Genomic DNA, 19,024 nt, shown 5'->3' on the forward strand with positions numbered 1-19,024 from the left:
TCAGGCTGCATGCAGGATGGAACAGTGCTGGGAGATGTGCAGCTTCCTCCTTGGGCAGATGGGGACCCCCATAAATTCATTTTTCTACACAGACAGGTCAGTGAATATAAAGATTGGTGACAAAATGCTGTCTTGGTCTTACTGAAAATGAAGCTCTGGAGGCCAGGGTCACAAATGAAAATGTTGGATCTGAATGCATCCTGCCTTTGTGAAGTTTGTGTTGGCTCTGAACTTTGCATGTCTGTTTCTCTGCCTAACAATTCACCTTCAATCGAGGAAAACTTTCCAGACCAGATGTGGATTGCATGTAGGTTTGTGGCATTAACATATCTCAGCCCACAAGTGTAAGAGAACATAATATAATGCACAAGAATTTATATGCATACAGTTCTATGTTGTTGCTAACAATCTGTTTGTTTAAATTATTTATTTCCATCTCTAAGTCATGCCAGAATTAAAGGTTCTTTTTTATTTCTGGGGGTTGGGATGGGTTAAACCTAATGTAATTCTCTGCCCTTAATGGAGTCAGCCTTGGCAATTTGAAAGCAAATAGCTCTAAGGTCCTGAGACTTACTGCAATTAGTGCTATCTATTAATAGTTAGAAAGTCTTCCATGTGATGTCATCCGCTACATAAAAGTGAATGCAATTGCAATTCTGTATGAAGATTGTTGAATTGAACTCAGACTTTGCAGCATAATATCTTGGTGTGAGTCTCTCTGGTGCTCTTGCATTACCCCATCAGATTTCTTAGGGTGAGCTGCATGTGTGAGTGCACACAGACTGTTGCTGTGTACAGCTGTGAGGAATTTATGTTACCATTGGTGGGGCTAAACAAACAGCCCATGACTTTCAAGGCATCCTGGTTTATCATGTTGCTTCAGTTTTTGCCTTGTGAGTTTTTCTTACCTGTGCTCTGCATGTTCTGCCCTTGGGATTTCAACTTTCTCTCTCAATAATCACTTTGTGGGTTATAATATCCAAACCTGTGGATACAACCATCTTTTCTATTTTGCTGTCTCCAAATAAGCCTCTCCTCTGTTGACTTCTCCAAATGCTGGCTTAAATCCTCTGACCCCCTTACTACCCTAACTACTTTTTTCCAACAAAACCAGTCATACTCTTATTTTGTAAATACTTTTCTTCACTGTTCTCTAAACCATTAACAGCAACCATAATGCTCCCACTAAGTTCCCATTACTTTCATAGAATCATAAAATGGTTTGGGTTGGAAGGGACCTTAAAGATCTCTTAGCTCCAACCCTTCTGCTATGGGCAAAGACACTTTTCACTGGACGAGGTTGCTCAAAGCCCCATCCAACTTGACCTTGAATATTTTTCAGAAATTGGGCATCCAAAATTTTCTCTGGGCAACCTATTCTAAATTCTAAGCACCCTCACAGTGGGCAATCTCTTCCTAATCTACCCTCTCTGTTTAAAGCCATTCCCCTTTTTCCTGTCACTACATTCCCTTGTGAAAAGTTCCTCTCTGGCTTTCTTGTAGGCCTCGCCTTAGGTACTGTGTGAGTTTGCAGACCCCAAGTTGGGCAGCTTCCTGGGGGCTCCCCTGGCAGGGGAGACCCTCCTGGAGCAATTCTGTGTCGGGAACGAGAGACACATTGGACTTCGGTCTTCAGCTTCTGTTTATTGTTATCATCAAAACTTCAGTACACTGCACCAGATTCTTTGTGCAGGAAAAACAGCACAAAAATGGCTAACAATCTCTTGTTACAAGGCCTTTTAAGTCTAATCAAAAACTAAGCTACCCAATTAAGAAGTGGCACCTAAATTATTTTCCTTTCTAACCCAATAACTGACTCCTAAAGACTCACAAAGAAGATTTTTTTGCCCAATTACAAGATACCACCTAAACCCAAGAAGAAGGACAAAGAAGAAAGGAACTCCAGACAACACCCTGTACCCTCCATCTTGTATCCATCTATAACATACTAAAAATCTTAAAACCTGAATTTCTCACCCATGGGACATATTACACTACTGTCTACAATCTCTACAATCTATTTCACACTTTTGTGGTTTCTAATTTACCTTGAGGATTTGGAAGTTTTCTCCATGAATGAGGGTCAAAGTCAATGCTCCCCTGGGGGTCAGGACACCCCAGAGCAGACAGAGAAATATTCCCAGTACCCTGGGTTTCCACAGTACTGGAAGGTTCCTGGTGCCACAAAGTCTTTGGTTGTGAATGACTGAGTATGAGAGAGAGCTAGTTCAACTCTGATTTAATTTACAAATGCTCAGGTTACTCCTGTGAGTGAACATGGATATGATCTGAGCCTGTGCTTGCCTACTTTTTTTTTTTTTTTTTTTTTTTTTTTTTTTTTTTTTTTTTTTTGTGCAGTAATTCTGCCTTGGTTTTTTGGGGGGGTTTTGTTTGGTTGTTTGGTTTTTGGTTTTATTATGACTGTTGCTTATATAGTGTGCCTGTTGATTATACATTGAGATTTCATCTTTTCATTTAAGAGATTAAGAGGCTCTCTTTAGTTTCTATTTTGAATTTATGACCTGAACACTTTAAATCTGTGTCAGAAAAATAATGCTAAAATATATTTAAAGGAAGTTAAATTTCTGTCTTGCTGCTTTACCTATTTTGAAATTAATAACTCTTGTTATGGGTAACCTACTAAAAACTTTGTCTTCAATCATTTTGAAAATGCAGTTATCTGCCAGAGGTTTTATTCCAAACAACTGCAATAGAGATTAAAAACCATGTCCAAAATGCCTAATTTCCTGTACACACATCTCTGAAGCTGTGCAGAGAGTGACTTGGAGGCTCAGAGCTCTGTTCACACTGAAAGGTGATGGAAGGGAAGAGAGATCTGAGCTTTTGTCAGTGCCGATAACCACAGTTACTAGGAGGAAGAAGATCCTTATCTAAGTTTTATGTGCACTGTAGATGTGCTGCTGGAAGTACAGTGCTTGCTAAAATGAAGAATTGAGTCCCTGTCTCCTAACTACTGCAAATTGGTTTTGGTCAGTGAGGTCAAATATGCAACAGTTCCCTCATATTCCTCAGTGGCTCCATGGAAGGAATGGAGGTTTGGGGGCCGTCTGGTTACTTTTGCTGCTCTGTCTTGTGATCTTTCCAAGGTGCTCAGTCTCTGTTTTCCAGTTCCCCAAATATGGGAAAGGCAGCACTGTCCTTCCCTGCCAGCTATGCTGCAGAAAAAAAAGCCATGTATGACTTAAAGATGCTGCAATTTTACACTGATGCTCTTTAAAGAAAAACACAGGGAGACATCCTGTCTATTCTATTGTGGTTGTTTGGAGTGTAAACTACTGAACTCCTTACTGCTTGTATAATGGTGAACACTCCAAAGACACCTGGATACAGTGGAGAAATCTGCCTTTGCCTTGTGCTTTAGAGTAATGGTTCAATTTGGAAATCAAACTACAGTCATCACTGCATGGCATGGTTTTAGTGTCACTGTAGAATGATCTCAGATTGTGTGAACTAGATTTGTTTTGGATGAAATGAAAGAAAGGCTGCACTCCAGTTGTGTGCTGCAGACGCTGGTAGCATTCAGCCTGCAGGAGCAATCTGGATTTAGTTGGAAGTAAAAACCCCAGAGTGCATTTAATGTGGATACTGGGTGCTCTCTAGCATTGGTTTACAGAACTGCTTCCACTGGGTTGTACTATTTAATAACATTGGCACAGCTGATAAATTAATTTAAATCTCAAATAGGAACAGCTTAGCAAATGAAAGATCATGTTTATAGACTTGTGTTCTTAATAATTTGCCAGACCTGATCAGATTTCCTGTACAGTCAGTGCAATATTCTCTTCAACCATAGCTGATACTAGGTACTACACAGGGGAATGAAATCTTAATTAACCTGCCTGAGAGACTTTGTCTAACCCTGAAGTGAAGAGTCAGAGATCTTGAATTTTGAAACATGAGGATTTCTGTCTCCTCTGATGATATCCACAAGGCTGGATGTACTAATTACTGCTATTGTGGCAATTTTTAGAAGGCTTCACAATGAGTTTGGTGCATAAAACAGATTGAGGTTGACACTGTTCAGAGGTCTGACTATTGCTTTCAACAATATGAGAGCAAATAATTGTTCTTGACATAAAATTCTGAACAGCTTCCTGTTTGATGCTTAATAAGTTAGGAATCTAGTCCACTAAATAAATGTATTTACTTCCTCCCTAAACCACAAGTTCTCCCTCCCTGGCTGGGCTTGCCATAGTGCTCAGTGAAATTCTGAGAGGCTGCACAGTTACAGCTCTGTTAATTGCTGTCTTGCTTTGGCAGGAATGCCAGTCAAAATTTACAGTTTGTAATTCATGGACTAACTGCTTTTATTAATAAGAATGAGTTTGAGTCTGTTCAGGGACAGATTGTGCACTGTGCTTGTTCTGTGAGCTGCCCTGTGATCATTATAGCTGTGGGCATGGTCATTTACACCAGCTGCACTGGGCAACTGTCTGCTCTGTGAAATGAGCCATTGTTCTGGATCCCATTAGTTTGTTTATTTCTGCTGTGCTTTGGGTGGGCTGGTCTGCTTGGAAGACCTTTCACTGAACATCAGGGATTACTCAGTCAAATGATTCGGAGATAGGAAAGTGCTTTTAATAATGTTTGACACTGCTGCTTGAATCTTTGTGCAAGGCTTTTTGGGAACACACAAAAGTTTGGTGAGGCAGGGGGTGGCAGGAGCAGTAGTATTTAGTGAAGCCTCATAGGTAAAACTGGCTAACCTGGTGGTGGGCACAGGTTCAGCTTGGACTTGTGTCCCCTGCTTATGAACTTGCTATCTGGGTCTTCCAAGCCAAGTTTTCCTCTGTGATTGCATTGAGCTTTCTACGGAACTCACATTTAGGTGGATATATTACCATGTAGCATCTCTTCCAGTCTTCTCCAGTGGTAATTGTTCATTCTGATCCTATTAATAATCCATGTGTCAAGATCTGTAGAATGCTTTAATTTTGCTTTGTGGCACCTACCTGTGTTGTCTCTGAGGATATTGCTCCTGGTGTCTGTTAAGTCAAATATGTGGCACTCTGTCCTTCTCTTTCCTGTGGGGCTCCAGTTTAGTCTGTCTTACTGTTTGATGAGGTTGTGCTGAGAACGGTGGTACTGGAGAAACTGAAGTGTGATGATTGACTTGCAGAGAATTTGTCCCCAGCAAGGATTGGAAAGCAGTAATGCATTTATAATGGATATGGTCTGGCAAATGAAGTAATTTTGTTTTGGTTTCAGGCACTGGAAAGTGACTATGTCAGTGCACACCTTCATCGCTGGATAGACCTTATTTTTGGCCACAAGCAGCATGGCTCAGCTGCAGTGGAGGCAGTTAACACCTATCACCCTTACTTCTATGGAGACAAGATGGACCTCAATAACATTAAAGATCCTCTGATTAAGGGCACTATCCTGGGATTTATCAGCAACTTTGGACAGATACCAAAGCAGGTACCACTTTATCATGAGAGTCGGGAACGTCTTGATCTTGCAGTATTTTTACAGGAAACCAATAACAGTGACTTAACTCAGAGACATAATCTGATGTAAATTTGCTGAAAGATGAGCTATAGGCTTTTCCAGGCTCTGCACTACATCAGCATGCACCCTCACTTTCAGACCATGCTGCTCCTGCTGCATGCCATACAGCTGTGGCATCAGCTCTGGGTTCTGCTCCTTCAGTATAGTCACACAAGTAATCACTACTCTGGGAATGGGTATAGTCAACTGAAACCCAGCTCAAAGTCTCACCTGTGTTTTCTTTCTTGACCAGAATTGTTTGGATTAGCTTTCTGTCTCTCTGAGGGAGGGATGTACTCTGATGAGAACATAGAATGTGTAAGATTTTATTTTAATTAATAGGTTCATGTATGGTAGTCCTGGAGTTTGTGATTAAGGATTTAATTTTTCCTGCATGATCTTGCAAATAGAGATTTATTTTTCAATGCTATTCCTTTGTTCTAGCTCTTCACAAAACCACATCCATCTAGGAATGCGCAGGGGAAAAGTGCAGCAGGAAGAGAAACTGGGCTGTTCCTTCACTCAAGTGGAATCCTTCCTCCTTTTGTGAGCAGTCTGCAAAATCTGAAGCTCACACCAGTTGCCATAAAAGGTGCTGCAAGGGCTGTGTTCCATTTTCTAAGCTAACAAGTACACAATTTTTGGATAAGATGAATCTGGATTTTCAAGATCATAAAAGTAGTCACACAGCTTTGTACAAGTTGGTTAAACTAAGATCCCTTCTGCCAATTGTGATTTTTGTATCCTTGTATTAGGAGTGGGCACTGAAAACTTCTTCAAACTTCTATTGTAGAGTTTGGAACAATTTTTTTTAAAGTCACCCTCTCCACATGCATTTATGCTGTCCACTGGAGAGGAGTGTTTCCATAATTATGTGTGGAATTTCAGCTTCAGAGGGGAATTCTGCTGTGGGACTGGCCACAGCACTGAACCCAGATAAGAGACTAGCTAGTCTCACCACATAAGCTGTGCAAGGAGAAAAGTTAACCTAAGTGCTCTAAACCCAACAGAATTAAATATTTCTTCTGTCTTGCCAGACTATCCCAAGGGAGCTATTGGGCACATTGTTCATACAGAGAAAGGCATTCTGGCTGTTGAAAAAAATAAAATTTTGATTCCTCCTCTTTGGAGTAAAACATTCTGCTGGGGATTTGAGGACTTCACCTGCTGCTTTGGGACCTATGGATCTGAGAAGGTAAATAAGAAAAACTCTAAGAATTGAGGAAATGAGTTGTCTTTGGTTCGGGCACCCATTTTAGATGCTGTTGGAGAGCTGATTTCAGAGGATGCTATACAGGACTTTCTCACAGTCAACCTTCTTGAGGAATCTCAAGTTGGATATCCAAGATAGTGTAAAATGATTTTAAACTGCTCAAAAACATGGCATATGCCTCTAAATTATCTCAAGATTTCCATCCAGTGATTGTGTTGTCCATGGGTTGTAAGGACAACACAAGGTCTCCTGGTCACTGATTAGAAATTTCATTGTGCAGAAATTTCTGCTGGAATTAAGACAGAACCATCTGTCAATTCCCCTCTGGCTCCAGCATAGCCCAGTGCATTCATTCGAAATAATGAAGTTAATACTCTTACTTCTTTGCTGTTAAAAATAAATGGTCTATATCATCACACTGCTTGTTAGGGCACTTGGCAGATCTCATTTCTTCCTCTGCCATAAATACACTGATTTTTGGATGTATCTGGGACAATGTTATGCAAAGAATTCTGAGTTAGCTTAGTTACCAGAATATCATAACATGTAATTCAGCAAGATACTGACTCAGATATTTGTGCAAGTGGCAATATGTTTTTACAGACATATCCAAAGTCAATGGAAATAAAAAAGCCATGAGATATATTTTAGTTTCTGCTCCCTTTCCAATAAAATCAGTGCTTAGCAGTTCATAGTGTTGCTGCAGGCATCAATTACTCAGTTTGTCACTTCAAAACTTAGGGTGATGCTGAGCAATGCTGAGTGTGATTACACAGTCATTGTGAGTAATAGTTGGGAGTCCAACTTGAATTTTCTCTGGGTCAACAGTGCCAGTGAAATGAGCTTATAAGAAACTTTAGTCCTTGCTGTAAGCAGGTAAAAGTTTGTTCTGTCTGTTTGTAGCTGTACAAAACCCCTGCCACAGACAACTCCACCAGAATCATTGCGACCAGTGTTGTCCCAGTTGTGTGGGGGAGAGCTGATGCAGAATGTGCAGGAGGGTGCTTGTGCTGTGATTGTAGCAGTGTGTAATAGACGTGACACTGCTTTAGACTGATTTGGGTGCTGCTAACAGAGCACAGAATGGAATTTAGTGCTTGTCTTTTGGCTTTGCAATCCAAATAAGGGAGGGTCGCAGAGCCTGGCAAGAGCTTTGTTGGCAGTGGACATCACAACCTGAGACTTCTTTTTAATCTACATGGAATGTTTGCCTTCTACAATATGTTTGACAGAATGAGCTTTCCTGAAGTTGTGTAGGTAGTGTGGCACTAAAGGAATCAGGACACAGATCTCCTAAGACATGAGATACTGAGCTTTGTTCAGCATTCCTGTTTGGTCCCTGGAAGATGGCACAGCTGCATACAGCCACAGCCTGTGCAGGTCCATATGTTCACAGCTGTGCTCACAGAGTCTGGTTATGATGAGATTTTCTTTCTTAGATTTAAAATAAGGAGGGTCAGTTTTAAAAGATTACATCTGCCATTTGATAATAATAAATACATGGTATCACCAGATGAGAATTTGTCTTAAAGATGCTGTCTTGTACAGAATGTGACTACATTTGAGTGCATGGCAGACTGGGGAAAGTGCCTCTGTGCAGTGTGTCCTTCAGCAACTACCATAATCACATCTGGAACCAGCTCAGTTGTGTGTGTCTGGGAATTCTCCCTGGTCAAGGACAAAGTGAAACATCTAAACCTGAGACAGGTAAGTACTGTGGCTTTTCTGCTATGGGAACTTGATTAAACCCAGAAGACAAGGTTTTTATCTTTCAGATGATTGTCAGAAGAAGCACCTTTGTTAAATAAGAAGGCAGGAAAAAAACAGTAATAAGCAGTATCATGTGACAGCCTGTATCAGGGCAAGAGCTGATAATATGCCTTATACCAACAGCTCATAGCTATGAGTGCCACTTGGAATTTTTCCCTTTAGTAGCATTTTCAAAGTTCATCATGATAAAAGAAATAATGAAGATAAGGCATATTTTCCTCTCTTGAAGTGCAGCCCTTGAGTTATTTTCAAAAACAAGTATCACCTGGAGATGCTTATAATTTGTTCTGGGCTGCTACAACAATGGGCAGGATCTCTAAAACATCCTGCAAACTTTGCTGGTGGACATGAAGCCTCAGCCAGGCAAAGTTCTTGATTCTTTTTTCTCAGCCTGAATTCAGAACGTTAGAGGTTTATCTGTCACTCTGTGAGGGAGGGATGCATCCAATAAGAACACTATAGTTTTTGTCCTCATTATCCAAAGCCTTGAAGTGGTTGTTGATGTAGAGCTCATCTATAGTCACCAACCACCTGTATACATACTATTTCATTTACAAAATTGAATTCTCATGCAAGATTTCTGTGGTTCAACTATGGTGAGTTCTCAGCTTTACAAGTAAAACTAGAGTACACTACTATGATACCTGGAAGGTAGCATGAGGCCCTTCTTCCCTAAAGCAATGAAGATAATCTTGATTAAAAAGCGCTGTTATTTTTAGGCAGACAAAGGGTTCATTGATCACCAAGGTCTCCAAGTGTTAGAAGCTTCTTCTATTTGTTTGTTCTGGAGGGGTATTCAGATGATATTTCAGTGCTCTTCCTACCTTAAGCCAAAATATATTTTATTATTTTTGTCATTAAATGAAGTAAAAACTTCACTGTCTGCTGGAATGCCAGAGAGGATTTAGATCTTCATTTGACAGAAATTCCTGTTGGATTTTATATTGAAATTAGCAGGGAAAACTGTTTTAGAGCAGCCTCTCTTTTGAGATTTATGATGTTTAATGCTTTAGAAGACAGAAATATGAGACAAGATCTAATGACCTTTTAATCCAGCTGATTATTATTCCAAAGGAAGACATGAACGTAGAAATGGGAGAACTAGCAGTAGAGAAAAGCATAAGCAATAATTTTCATCAGCCTCTAAACAATACCAGTTAGGGGATCAGTCTGAGTTTCAGGCAACCAAAGAGGCTGTCTTTTATATGCTTTATAATGTCTTTCTCTTTAACAATCTGAAATCAGCTTTGCTGATGTGTTCCATTGTGATTAATTTGGTATTACCCAAAATCCACAAAGTGGTATGAGATCATGCAATGACAAATTTTGTATTTTTTCCTTTACTTTGCCAGCAGAGGTTTGTTGTTTTTTTTCCCTTTTATGACTGTCTGGACTGGATGTAAACTTGAACTATGGTTCTAAATGTCTTCCAGTGAATTACCTTCTGCTTTCATGTAATTCACTGTTTCATGGTGGCTGCTTTTTCTGCTGAACAAAAAAAATTCCTGAGAGAGTGAGCTTTGCTTAAGAACAGCTTACGTGCTATAAAGTGGATGCTATTCACTTACAGCTGTCTCATGGGACTGACACATTCTGGTTTGGAATGCAGTAAAGTACAGAAACTATATTTCTGCAGAAAAAGTAGCTTTTACCTCTCTAGTGGGATCTGCTTCCACAGTTTGTGGAACACTAAAGACTGAGCATAATTGCCTCAGTATTGATCCATGCAATTTACTAGCAGAGGGATCTGTGCGATCCAGTTGCCAGAATTTCTGATCCAAATGAAACACTTGAGCAAGGTGTGCTGTCTGCCTCACAGACCTCTCAGCAAGGTGTGGAGCATGTCTGTAGTGTTTCTGTGTCCTTGTCAGCCACTTAAATTGGATGGTCAAACTTGCTATAAGTTTTCATGGACTAAACATTCTTGCAGTGGAGCTGGCCATCTTTTTTGTCCTTTGATATTTGTTAAAATACCTTGGAGATAGGCCTCAAGATCTTTATGCAAATATGCTGCTGGATATTACCCATTAAGGAAAAATCTGTCAGTCTTTGCAGACTGATAATGAAAAGATGTAGGGAGCCAAAAGCATGAGAATTTTTTTCCTGAGCTGGGTTGAAGCTGATAATGTAATTTTGTGCAGGTCTATCCATCTCTTCCACACCCAGCTTGTATTTAAAGTGTTTCACAGTCAAGTAGGATCTTCATGGGTTAAAATAAAAGAGAAAAAAAATGTTTTAGTGAAACTTGTGTAGGAGCTTAGCTTGGCTTGATTGGATTGGCATCAGTTTGGATGCTTTCACACTGGATATGTTTTCTTTTATGATTTGGAGAAAGGAGAGGAAAATTTGAGCCCTTGTACCAGCCCTTTTTGCAGCAGTCTTGCACAGTTCTCAAGTATGGGCTCTTGATTATGCCCAGTCCTTTGTAAAAACAATGTTCCACAGCCAGTCCAAAGCTATCACTGAGCCTTCTTTCCCATGCTTAGGTAAGAGTGTTTCTGACTTCTGAAAACCACAGTTAAAGACCTTATTTTGTACCAGTATTTACAGCTGATGGTTCTTGTGAATGGAATAAGTCCCAAGCTGAAAGTCATCCCACACAGTTGTGGGTCACCTTCAGTACTACAGAGCCTGCTGCAGCTCAGTTTCTCTACCAGGACATTGATGTTTGATTGCTGCTCTCCTGGTGACCTTGGCAAGTGGCAGCACATGTCAGCTAGCAAGAGTTCAGTCTCACAGTCACGTGCTGGAAAAGAGGGTGAAATGTGTCCAGAAAAGCCATCTGGTACATGTGGCTACCCTGCCTCAAGATGAACTGAGACATAATCTAGAAATGTGCTAATGTGCTAAAGAAAGCCAGCAAGCAATAGGCATTTCCTTTGAAAATCAAAAAAAAAATGAAACTGGTGGGTCTGATTTTTCACAGTAAGGCAGCTAAAAAATGAGCCATGAAAGGCTTTTTGGGAAAGCTGTGAAGGACTTTATCTGTTGCACTACAGGTTTTACTGTCATTTGCTGTGATTATGTAGCAGAAGTGTACACTGCTGTCACTTGAGAACGCTGCGTAAAACAACTGTTAGCAGCATACTTCAATCCATGCTTTCTATCTGTGCTGTTAAAGTGCCTAAATATTGTTTATTTTTTAAAGAAACTGTTTAAATAAGGCTGAGTTTAACTGGACACTCCTTATGTCTCTGAACCTATAAAATAAGAACAAAAAAGAATGTTGTGTAAAGATGAAAGGGAAAGGAATTCCTACATGACTTTAAAAAAATAATTATCCCTAAATGCTAGTATTAGAAATTTATTAATACTTGTTTACATACACAGAAAGATGAGAATCAGAAGGTTACTAAATTACATCTTGATAAATTGTATTTAAAAAAAAAAATTAAATATTGAGAAATTTCCAAGAATAAATTTAGTTAAAACTGCATGGACTGAAGTGAAAAATTATTTTATTTTCTTGCTGAGTCCAAAGCACTGTCTTAGAGTCTGAAGAGTAGGCCAAGGGACATGAATCACTGTGTAATTCGAGCAAGTCATATAATCTCTTGAACCCTCAGCTTTCTTCAGCTATGAGTTGAGGACAAGGATGCTTCTCTGTAATATCCTTTGGTATTTCCCCCTCATTCCCTCTTCAGTTCTCCAGAGAATGACTAGGTTGCTTGTTCTTACTGAGCAAATGAGGTAGGACCGTGGTTCCCTAGTAAATCACCCACCATCTGCTGCGGTTTATTGGTTGGTTTTTCCCCACCAGGCTTTGTATGGACACACTCAGGCAGTGACCTGCCTTGCTGCATCTGTAGCCTACAGCATCTTTGTGAGTGGATCCGATGACAGAACCTGCATCATCTGGGACCTGAACCGGCTGACGTTCATAAACCAGCTTCCTGCCCACCAGGAAAGCCTCCGTTCTCTTGCCATCAACAATTCAACAGTAAGATCTTCATTTATCATCTTTCTTCTGATGCATCCATGAACATTTCATGATAATGTAATGGGTGCTTTTCCCAACATAAAAACATCCTGAGAGTCTGATACATTGATTTTTTTTTTTCTTTCTACTGAGATTGCTAATAGTGTTCTTAATGATGAGAGGCGAGCACTTAAAGCAACATCTTAGACTGAGTAGCTAAGTAGCTAAGAAGCATCTGTGGATAGACAGATAGCAGGATTAAACAACTTTTAGTTTCTGGAGCATGAAGTATCACCCTAGGACCTCCTGGATTTGGCTCACCCATAACCTTGTTGCCCCTGTTATTTCATTAATTTCTCCTGCCGTTCTTGCAGCAGAGTCACGTCTGAGCTGCACATGCATGCAGCTGAGACATGTTAGACTGCAGCGTGCCAGCTCAGGTGACAGCTGCCTTACACCTTTGCAGTGAAAATGCTGCCTTTTTCCTTTACTTTCTACTTCCAGGTGCAGGGAGAGCTCCTGACAGCAGTGGGTATAAATCTTTTGAGATGTGTGCCTGGCCAGAATTACGGGCATGTTGATAGGAAAATATTCTGTATTGGATTTTACTGTAAACACTCTGGATGAGATTTTTTTCTCCCAACCTTTTACCTCCCAAAAATGTTGCTTTCATATGTTGGTTTCTTTTCTCTCTGCTAATATACTAGAACAGGGCTTCAGCTGATCAGACAATTCAAGGTTGACTCCAGTACTGGATATTGTACAAAAGCAAAATTGAATTCATAGCAGTAAGAAACCAGGCAGATATTCTCTACTTGGTCTGTGCCAAAACAGTCATCTCATATCAGAGCTTTATTAACCATGCAGTCTGATGGCTAGCAATTTGAGGGTGGGAATTAAGTTGTCTGTTCAGTGCCAGCTCAGCCCCCAGTCCTAGCAGTCCTGGTTAGTGTAAAGTGGGCAGTGGCCTCAGCAGGCCAGTTCACAGAATCTTGGTGGTCCCTTGGAAGTGAGCTGAAGCAGTGCCAAGCATTCAGAAATTAAGGGGAGGACTGACACAGAGCTGATTGAGATCCCAAGGGGACAGAGCTTTCTGCATTCTGTACCAGCCAGTACAGCAGCCTTTTCAGTCAGTATCTGCTCTCCTGGAACCATCCAAAAATGAGACAGTCTGTGCCAGGAACAGTCTGGTGACTGATCCAAATGACAGATCTCCACTTTACTGGAGTGCAAATGGTTAAGCTGTTTGGATAATAGTAATTCAAAAGGTTCATTTAATAGAGGAAAAGTCTTAGAAAAGTATGACTGAAGCATGAAGGAAAAAAATTAAAAGGTCCATATTTTGTGGATGAAAAAATTATTTTTGATGTTAGCAAAACAGAACACTTAAGTCTGAAATGTAATTTTTGTTTAATTCTTCTCTATATATTTATGTAAAGCTACAAGAAACAAAGTGTTTACACTGTACTACAGTGCTTTGATTGACACAAAATTACATGATTGGTAGCAAGGGTTTTTTCCTGAAAAATTCAGAATGGTTCAAAGCAAAGTTTTGAAGGAAATAAAATTTCACTGAAATAAGAACCCTATACAGCTGTTCATTATGTCATTGTTGGAGTTGCTTGAGCATCTAGAAGTTCCATCTATAGATCCAAACCTCATGGTATTTGTGTAGCATAGACACAAAATAAGAACTGTCCCAAAAAGTTCATGAACTGAGGAGAATTTTAAAAGTGTGCTGTAACTAATTATTTCAGTTAGTTTTAAATCCCTGATCCAGACCTGAAAAGCATTGTAGATTATTGCCAAATGTCTGGACATCATGTACTCTCATGCAGATAAGTTAGCTAAAATTTAATCTCTTGAATTATTGGCAGCTCTGTTTTGAACATGCTATCATTTTTTATCTCCAGAATTCTGCCCAGCAGTGTGAAGAGCCATGGCCCCAAATGAGGCAGGGGTGAACTAAGGTGTTAGTTGACTTAAACCAGATGCATGCTGCTAATTTAAGGGCATACTGTCCTTTCTCAGAATCAGATGACTTTGCTGACAAGGTTCTATTTAGCTGATTCTTAGCACGGATCAAGAGTAGAAAAGTCATGTAGAACTTCAACTAATAACTTGAACAAAATGCAATTTTGATTAGATCATTTACAATTGCAGCATTGGCTCTTGGTTCTTTGTGTTTCCCTAAGGACTTACCTGTGTATTTGCTCCTTATCAGCAGCCTCTGGTAAGGCTGCGCCTGCATGGAACGGAGGGGAGAGGTGCCGTGTAAAGGATGTTTTCTGCATCACGAGTGCAGGTCACCGGGTGCAGAGCTGGGCATTGGTCAAGTGCAGAGCACGCTGTAGAAATGCCATGACAGTGAGCTCCCTGTGAGGGGCAGAGGAGGATTGTGAAATCACCAAAGGCTTCGTAGCTAAGCAGGTGAACACCACGTCCTTGTTTCAGGGAATGCTTATTTGTAAAACTCGTAAGACCACTTGTTCTGGCCCAGAATCTGTGCTAGGCAGTGCTTGTGCACAGCCCCTATCCTTGATGGTGGCTGGGTCAGACTGTCACTCTGCTTTTTTTTACTAAAACCCTGGATTTTATGGAAAACAGAAAGGGAACATTCCATTAAATATTTTCATTTAAAAATGTGAAAAACCCCTTTGTTTCTGCATGATCTTCCTAAACCTGAGAGAGTTTTTTCAGGTTTCTGTGATGTAAAGGTGTCAGAATTTTTCATGGGAAAAAAAAATGTAATTTTTACTTGGTCTGGTTTGTATCATCTGCCTAGTATAAAAACAATGGTCAGGATTTACAGCAGAGCAATTCAGCAATTTCTAATCAGCATTTAAAAGTTACGAGGAGGATGAGTGTAGGACTTTGAGACACTGCCTGTTGCTCTGTTCCAGGGTGACATTGTCTCTTGTGCGGGGTCTTGCCTGTACCTGTGGACAGTCAATGGGCAGCTTCTTGCAAGCACCAGCACTGCCTGCAGCCCCACCTGCCACATCGTTTGCTGCTGCTTTGCTGAAGTGATGGACTGGGACACACGCAGCATCATCATCACAGGAAGCACAGATGGAGTGGTGAGGGTAGGTGGATGGGAGAGAGGAAAAGGAATCCTGATTCATTGTAAACCAGAGACAGAGATTTTTTTATTCTAAATGGAGGGACAGAGCTACTAAAAGCCCATGGCACTTAACAGTGCAACAGAGGGCAGAAAATGAAAATCAAAGTAAAATAGTGGCTTCCTATTAATTTCTATCCTCCTGACAAGAGGACTTCTTGCCATACATGGAGAATTTTGAAAATGTGCTGTCTATTCTGGGGTGATTCTGAAAGCAGAAATTCTATTACTCCTCAGAAACATGTCTGAATACAGTTTCTGAGAGTTCACAGCTCAATATATTAAGTCCTACTTTCTCATTAGTAAGAATTCACTGCTGAATTCTCATTAGTAAGAATTAGTAAGAATTCTGTCTTCAGTATGGTAGGTGAACTTCTTGGGTTACTGCGATTTTCAATAGTGTGTCAGCCTTGCAACCCCCCCAGCTCTCTGCATGCATTCCTCCAGTGTGACACCCTGCAGCACAGTGACAGACAGGAAGCCAGCTGCAAAATCCTGGTGTTAGAAGTCCAATTCCCTTGCTGGGAAGCAGGAGCTGAATCTTTCTCTCATTGTTACAATCCATGCTTTTTCCATTCTCCCCACCCCGGCACAGCTGTGGAAGACCAAATACAGCAATCCCCCAGAGCACGGTGCTGGACTGAGAGCGCAGAGCGGTGTGATGGAGGAGCCAGGTGGCACAGGTATGACCACAGCGTGGGCTGGAAGTGACCCAGTGCTGCGAGCCTTGTTTGGGTGTGAGGAGGAAAGGGGGGTGTGAGCACCATGGTCTGAAGGGGAGATGGTGTGGGCACCTGGTGCAGTCTTAGTGTGACCAGCAACAGTGGTGGGTGGCAGCTGCCCCACCTTGGAGACAGAGCACACCTGAGCCAGCCACCTCATGGGCACACCTGGATGAAGCTGAAGGCTTTTTCACAGGCTGTCCCGTGGGTTCTGTCAGCCCCAGGCAGCCACCTTTCTGCATGAACCTATGAAACCAATGCTGGAAATAGCCTGGCTCCAGAAAGTCCACTGCCTTGGCAGCTCTGCTGATGGCCTGTGCTAAAGTATCTTGGCATCACATCAGAATGGGCAGTGGCAGATCCTGCTCTGGGATGGAGCGGAGAAGTTTGTTGTCTTTTCCATCTTAAAAGAAGTCAGAGGTCCTTCAAACTGGTGGGAAGCCAGCAGCACACCCTAGTTTATTCAAGGCTGTGTGCAGCTGAAGCTGATACCATGGAGTGCTCACAGAGCTGAGGTTAATGAGATGGTGGGACTATGGTGCTGACTGGAACTAAAACAACTCAAGCTCACTTCTCTGTTCTAACAAATACAGGAGCTGAAACCTGTCAGAAATCTTTAAAGGCACATCCTAAATAGCACAGCTCTCTTCTTTTCCCAGCGCTTTCTCTAAGAGAAAGGAATTGTGGTGTTATTATACATAATTTGCTCCACTTATTTGCTGTGGTCCTCATTACAGACATTCTCTGTTACTTCAATTTTAGGCATGAAATTTGCATAAACATAGAGCTATAGATGTAACATCTGCAAAAAAAAGAGATATTATACAGTAATTGGGCATTTCCACAGAGATCTTCAGAAGTGTTGCTCATGGAACTTGGCATCAGCATTGCTTAGATTTCTATGTGAAAATATTTCCAACATGCCTCTGTATGTTTAATGGCCCAACCAGATGCTTATCAAACCTTTTGTCCTGCCTCAGAGTATCCAGAGCCAGATGCTTCTAGGAAGGGTATAAGAACACCTGAGATGCCAGATGTGAGATAATCTGGCTGTGGTAACTTTGTTTCTGTTCTCATCTCTAATCAAAGATTGTTTTGCCAATAAGTCAAACCAAAAACTTAACATTCTTTCCAAAATCCCTGTGGTATTCTGCAGTGATTTTGTGGATTTTCTTTACCTATAGAAAAGTCTCCTTTAATTTAAAAAATTCTGAAGTTCTTGTCTATAACTTCCCATAGCAGGTCTTTCCAGGCATAATTCCATATGCATGTTTTTGAAGAGATTGATATTTTAGCTATTTGTAAAATATATATCTTAAGCAGTTTTCTAAATGAGGACTTAAAAGCCATCCATGGGAGCACAGCAGAAGATTCTTGTGGTTTTTTTTCCAAGAGGACCATAAAAGATCCCAGGTATCCAGTGATGTGTAGGGACAACACCTGTTTGCACATAAACATAAGGCTGTGTGTTTTCAAATGGATACAGGAACAGTATTCTTTAATAAAGATTTGAAAGGTATAATCAAAGTAGGGTCATACTCCCTTAACCTATTCAGATGACTACAGAATTATTTTAAATGACCAAATATTCCCACATCTCATTCTGTGCATTAAAGAAAATAAAATTAATACAAAACACAGTCATTAGAAAGACCAGAGTAACCGTGATTATGTTGTTAGGTGTGCGTATGTATGTGTGTATGTGAAATGTCCACAGCATTTAATTATTGGTTGTGTTATGAGCAGATTTAGATAAGTTGATAATAACAAGGCTTTATGTAATTTCTTTTTACTAGGCAATTATGGGCTGTATTATATCCTGGCAGCAAAGTATTGTGGGGCATCTTATTAAGCACAGAGCCAGTGAAAACTGATGAACAATTTTGCTGAACTAGGCATGCAATTTAGAAAGCAATAATACACAAATCCAATTTAGCACACAATTGATACCGCCGCACGTCAGCACATGTAACTATCATAGCCACAAATTAAATTGGGATGGGCCTATTTTGCAACAGCACAGGCCAAGATTAAATATATTTGTTTTCAACTTAACAACTTGCTGACCGTAAATAATAACAATCTCATCCATGCTGCCCCCTAGACGCTTTCTAAATATTTATTTTTAAACCACACAACAGGTAACAAGTGTGGAAAACATCTTGTTCTCTGTCGGGAACTGAATCCCAGTGTTGCCCTGACTGGCAAGGCGAGCAGGACGAGCCCGGCGGTGACGGCGCTGGCCGTGTCCAGGTAGGGCCACTACCCAGCAGAGGGGCCCTGGGGCTGGGCTCCTGCTGTTCATTTGGTTTGGGACTTTTTAGGCTCAGTCAGACCTCTTGTAGCCAAAAGCAGCCCTTCAAGGAGCTGGCCTGGCTAGGTGCATTAATGAATGATGTTCGGGGAGTCATTCCCCCAACAAGCCAGGAGCAATAGCAGGTTTTGGCCAGAATAGTTGTAAAACTTAGTAGCAGCTACACCTTCTCTGCAACATAGAAATAACTCCTATCTTAGGAGTTGCTGGAGATACTACCTCCTTAAAATGTGAATAGGAAGTTTTTGGCCAAAGGACAACTTTGTCATTCAACTCCTCTCAGTTTGCACAGCCAGCAGTATTTTAGTTTACTCATGCCCCTCCTGCAGTCATCTGGCCCATAATATTTATTTTTATCGCCTACTCCAGAATGTTATGATGTACTACAATACACTTACTGACTCCTTCTGTGAAAGTGTTGAAATTTTGACAGTATATAAAACGTTCCTGTGTT

The 19,024-nt window shown here is 40.8% G+C and overlaps 1 protein-coding gene across 8 annotated transcripts in view; it reads left to right on the forward strand.

Annotated features, from left to right (window-relative positions):
- The window catches only part of WDFY4 (WDFY family member 4), a 121,729-nt gene that overhangs the window by 101,762 nt on the left and 943 nt on the right, over positions 1–19,024 (forward strand). For all 8 annotated transcript variants that reach the window (XM_085583605.1, XM_085583610.1, XM_085583608.1 and 5 more), the window contains 9 exons: positions 5–96; positions 5,230–5,442; positions 5,956–6,103; positions 6,549–6,706; positions 8,273–8,431; positions 12,255–12,434; positions 15,317–15,499; positions 16,130–16,217; positions 18,398–18,509. In XM_085583605.1, coding sequence (XP_085439731.1) covers positions 5–96; positions 5,230–5,442; positions 5,956–6,103; positions 6,549–6,706; positions 8,273–8,431; positions 12,255–12,434; positions 15,317–15,499; positions 16,130–16,217; positions 18,398–18,509 — 1,333 coding nt within the window. The remainder of the gene's footprint in view (positions 1–4; positions 97–5,229; positions 5,443–5,955; positions 6,104–6,548; positions 6,707–8,272; positions 8,432–12,254; positions 12,435–15,316; positions 15,500–16,129; positions 16,218–18,397; positions 18,510–19,024) is intronic.

The sequence above is a fragment of the Lonchura striata genome, chromosome 6 (genome assembly GCF_050655825.1).
Source record: "Lonchura striata isolate lonStrDom1 chromosome 6, ASM5065582v1, whole genome shotgun sequence".
Taxonomy (NCBI): domain Eukaryota; kingdom Metazoa; phylum Chordata; class Aves; order Passeriformes; family Estrildidae; genus Lonchura; species Lonchura striata.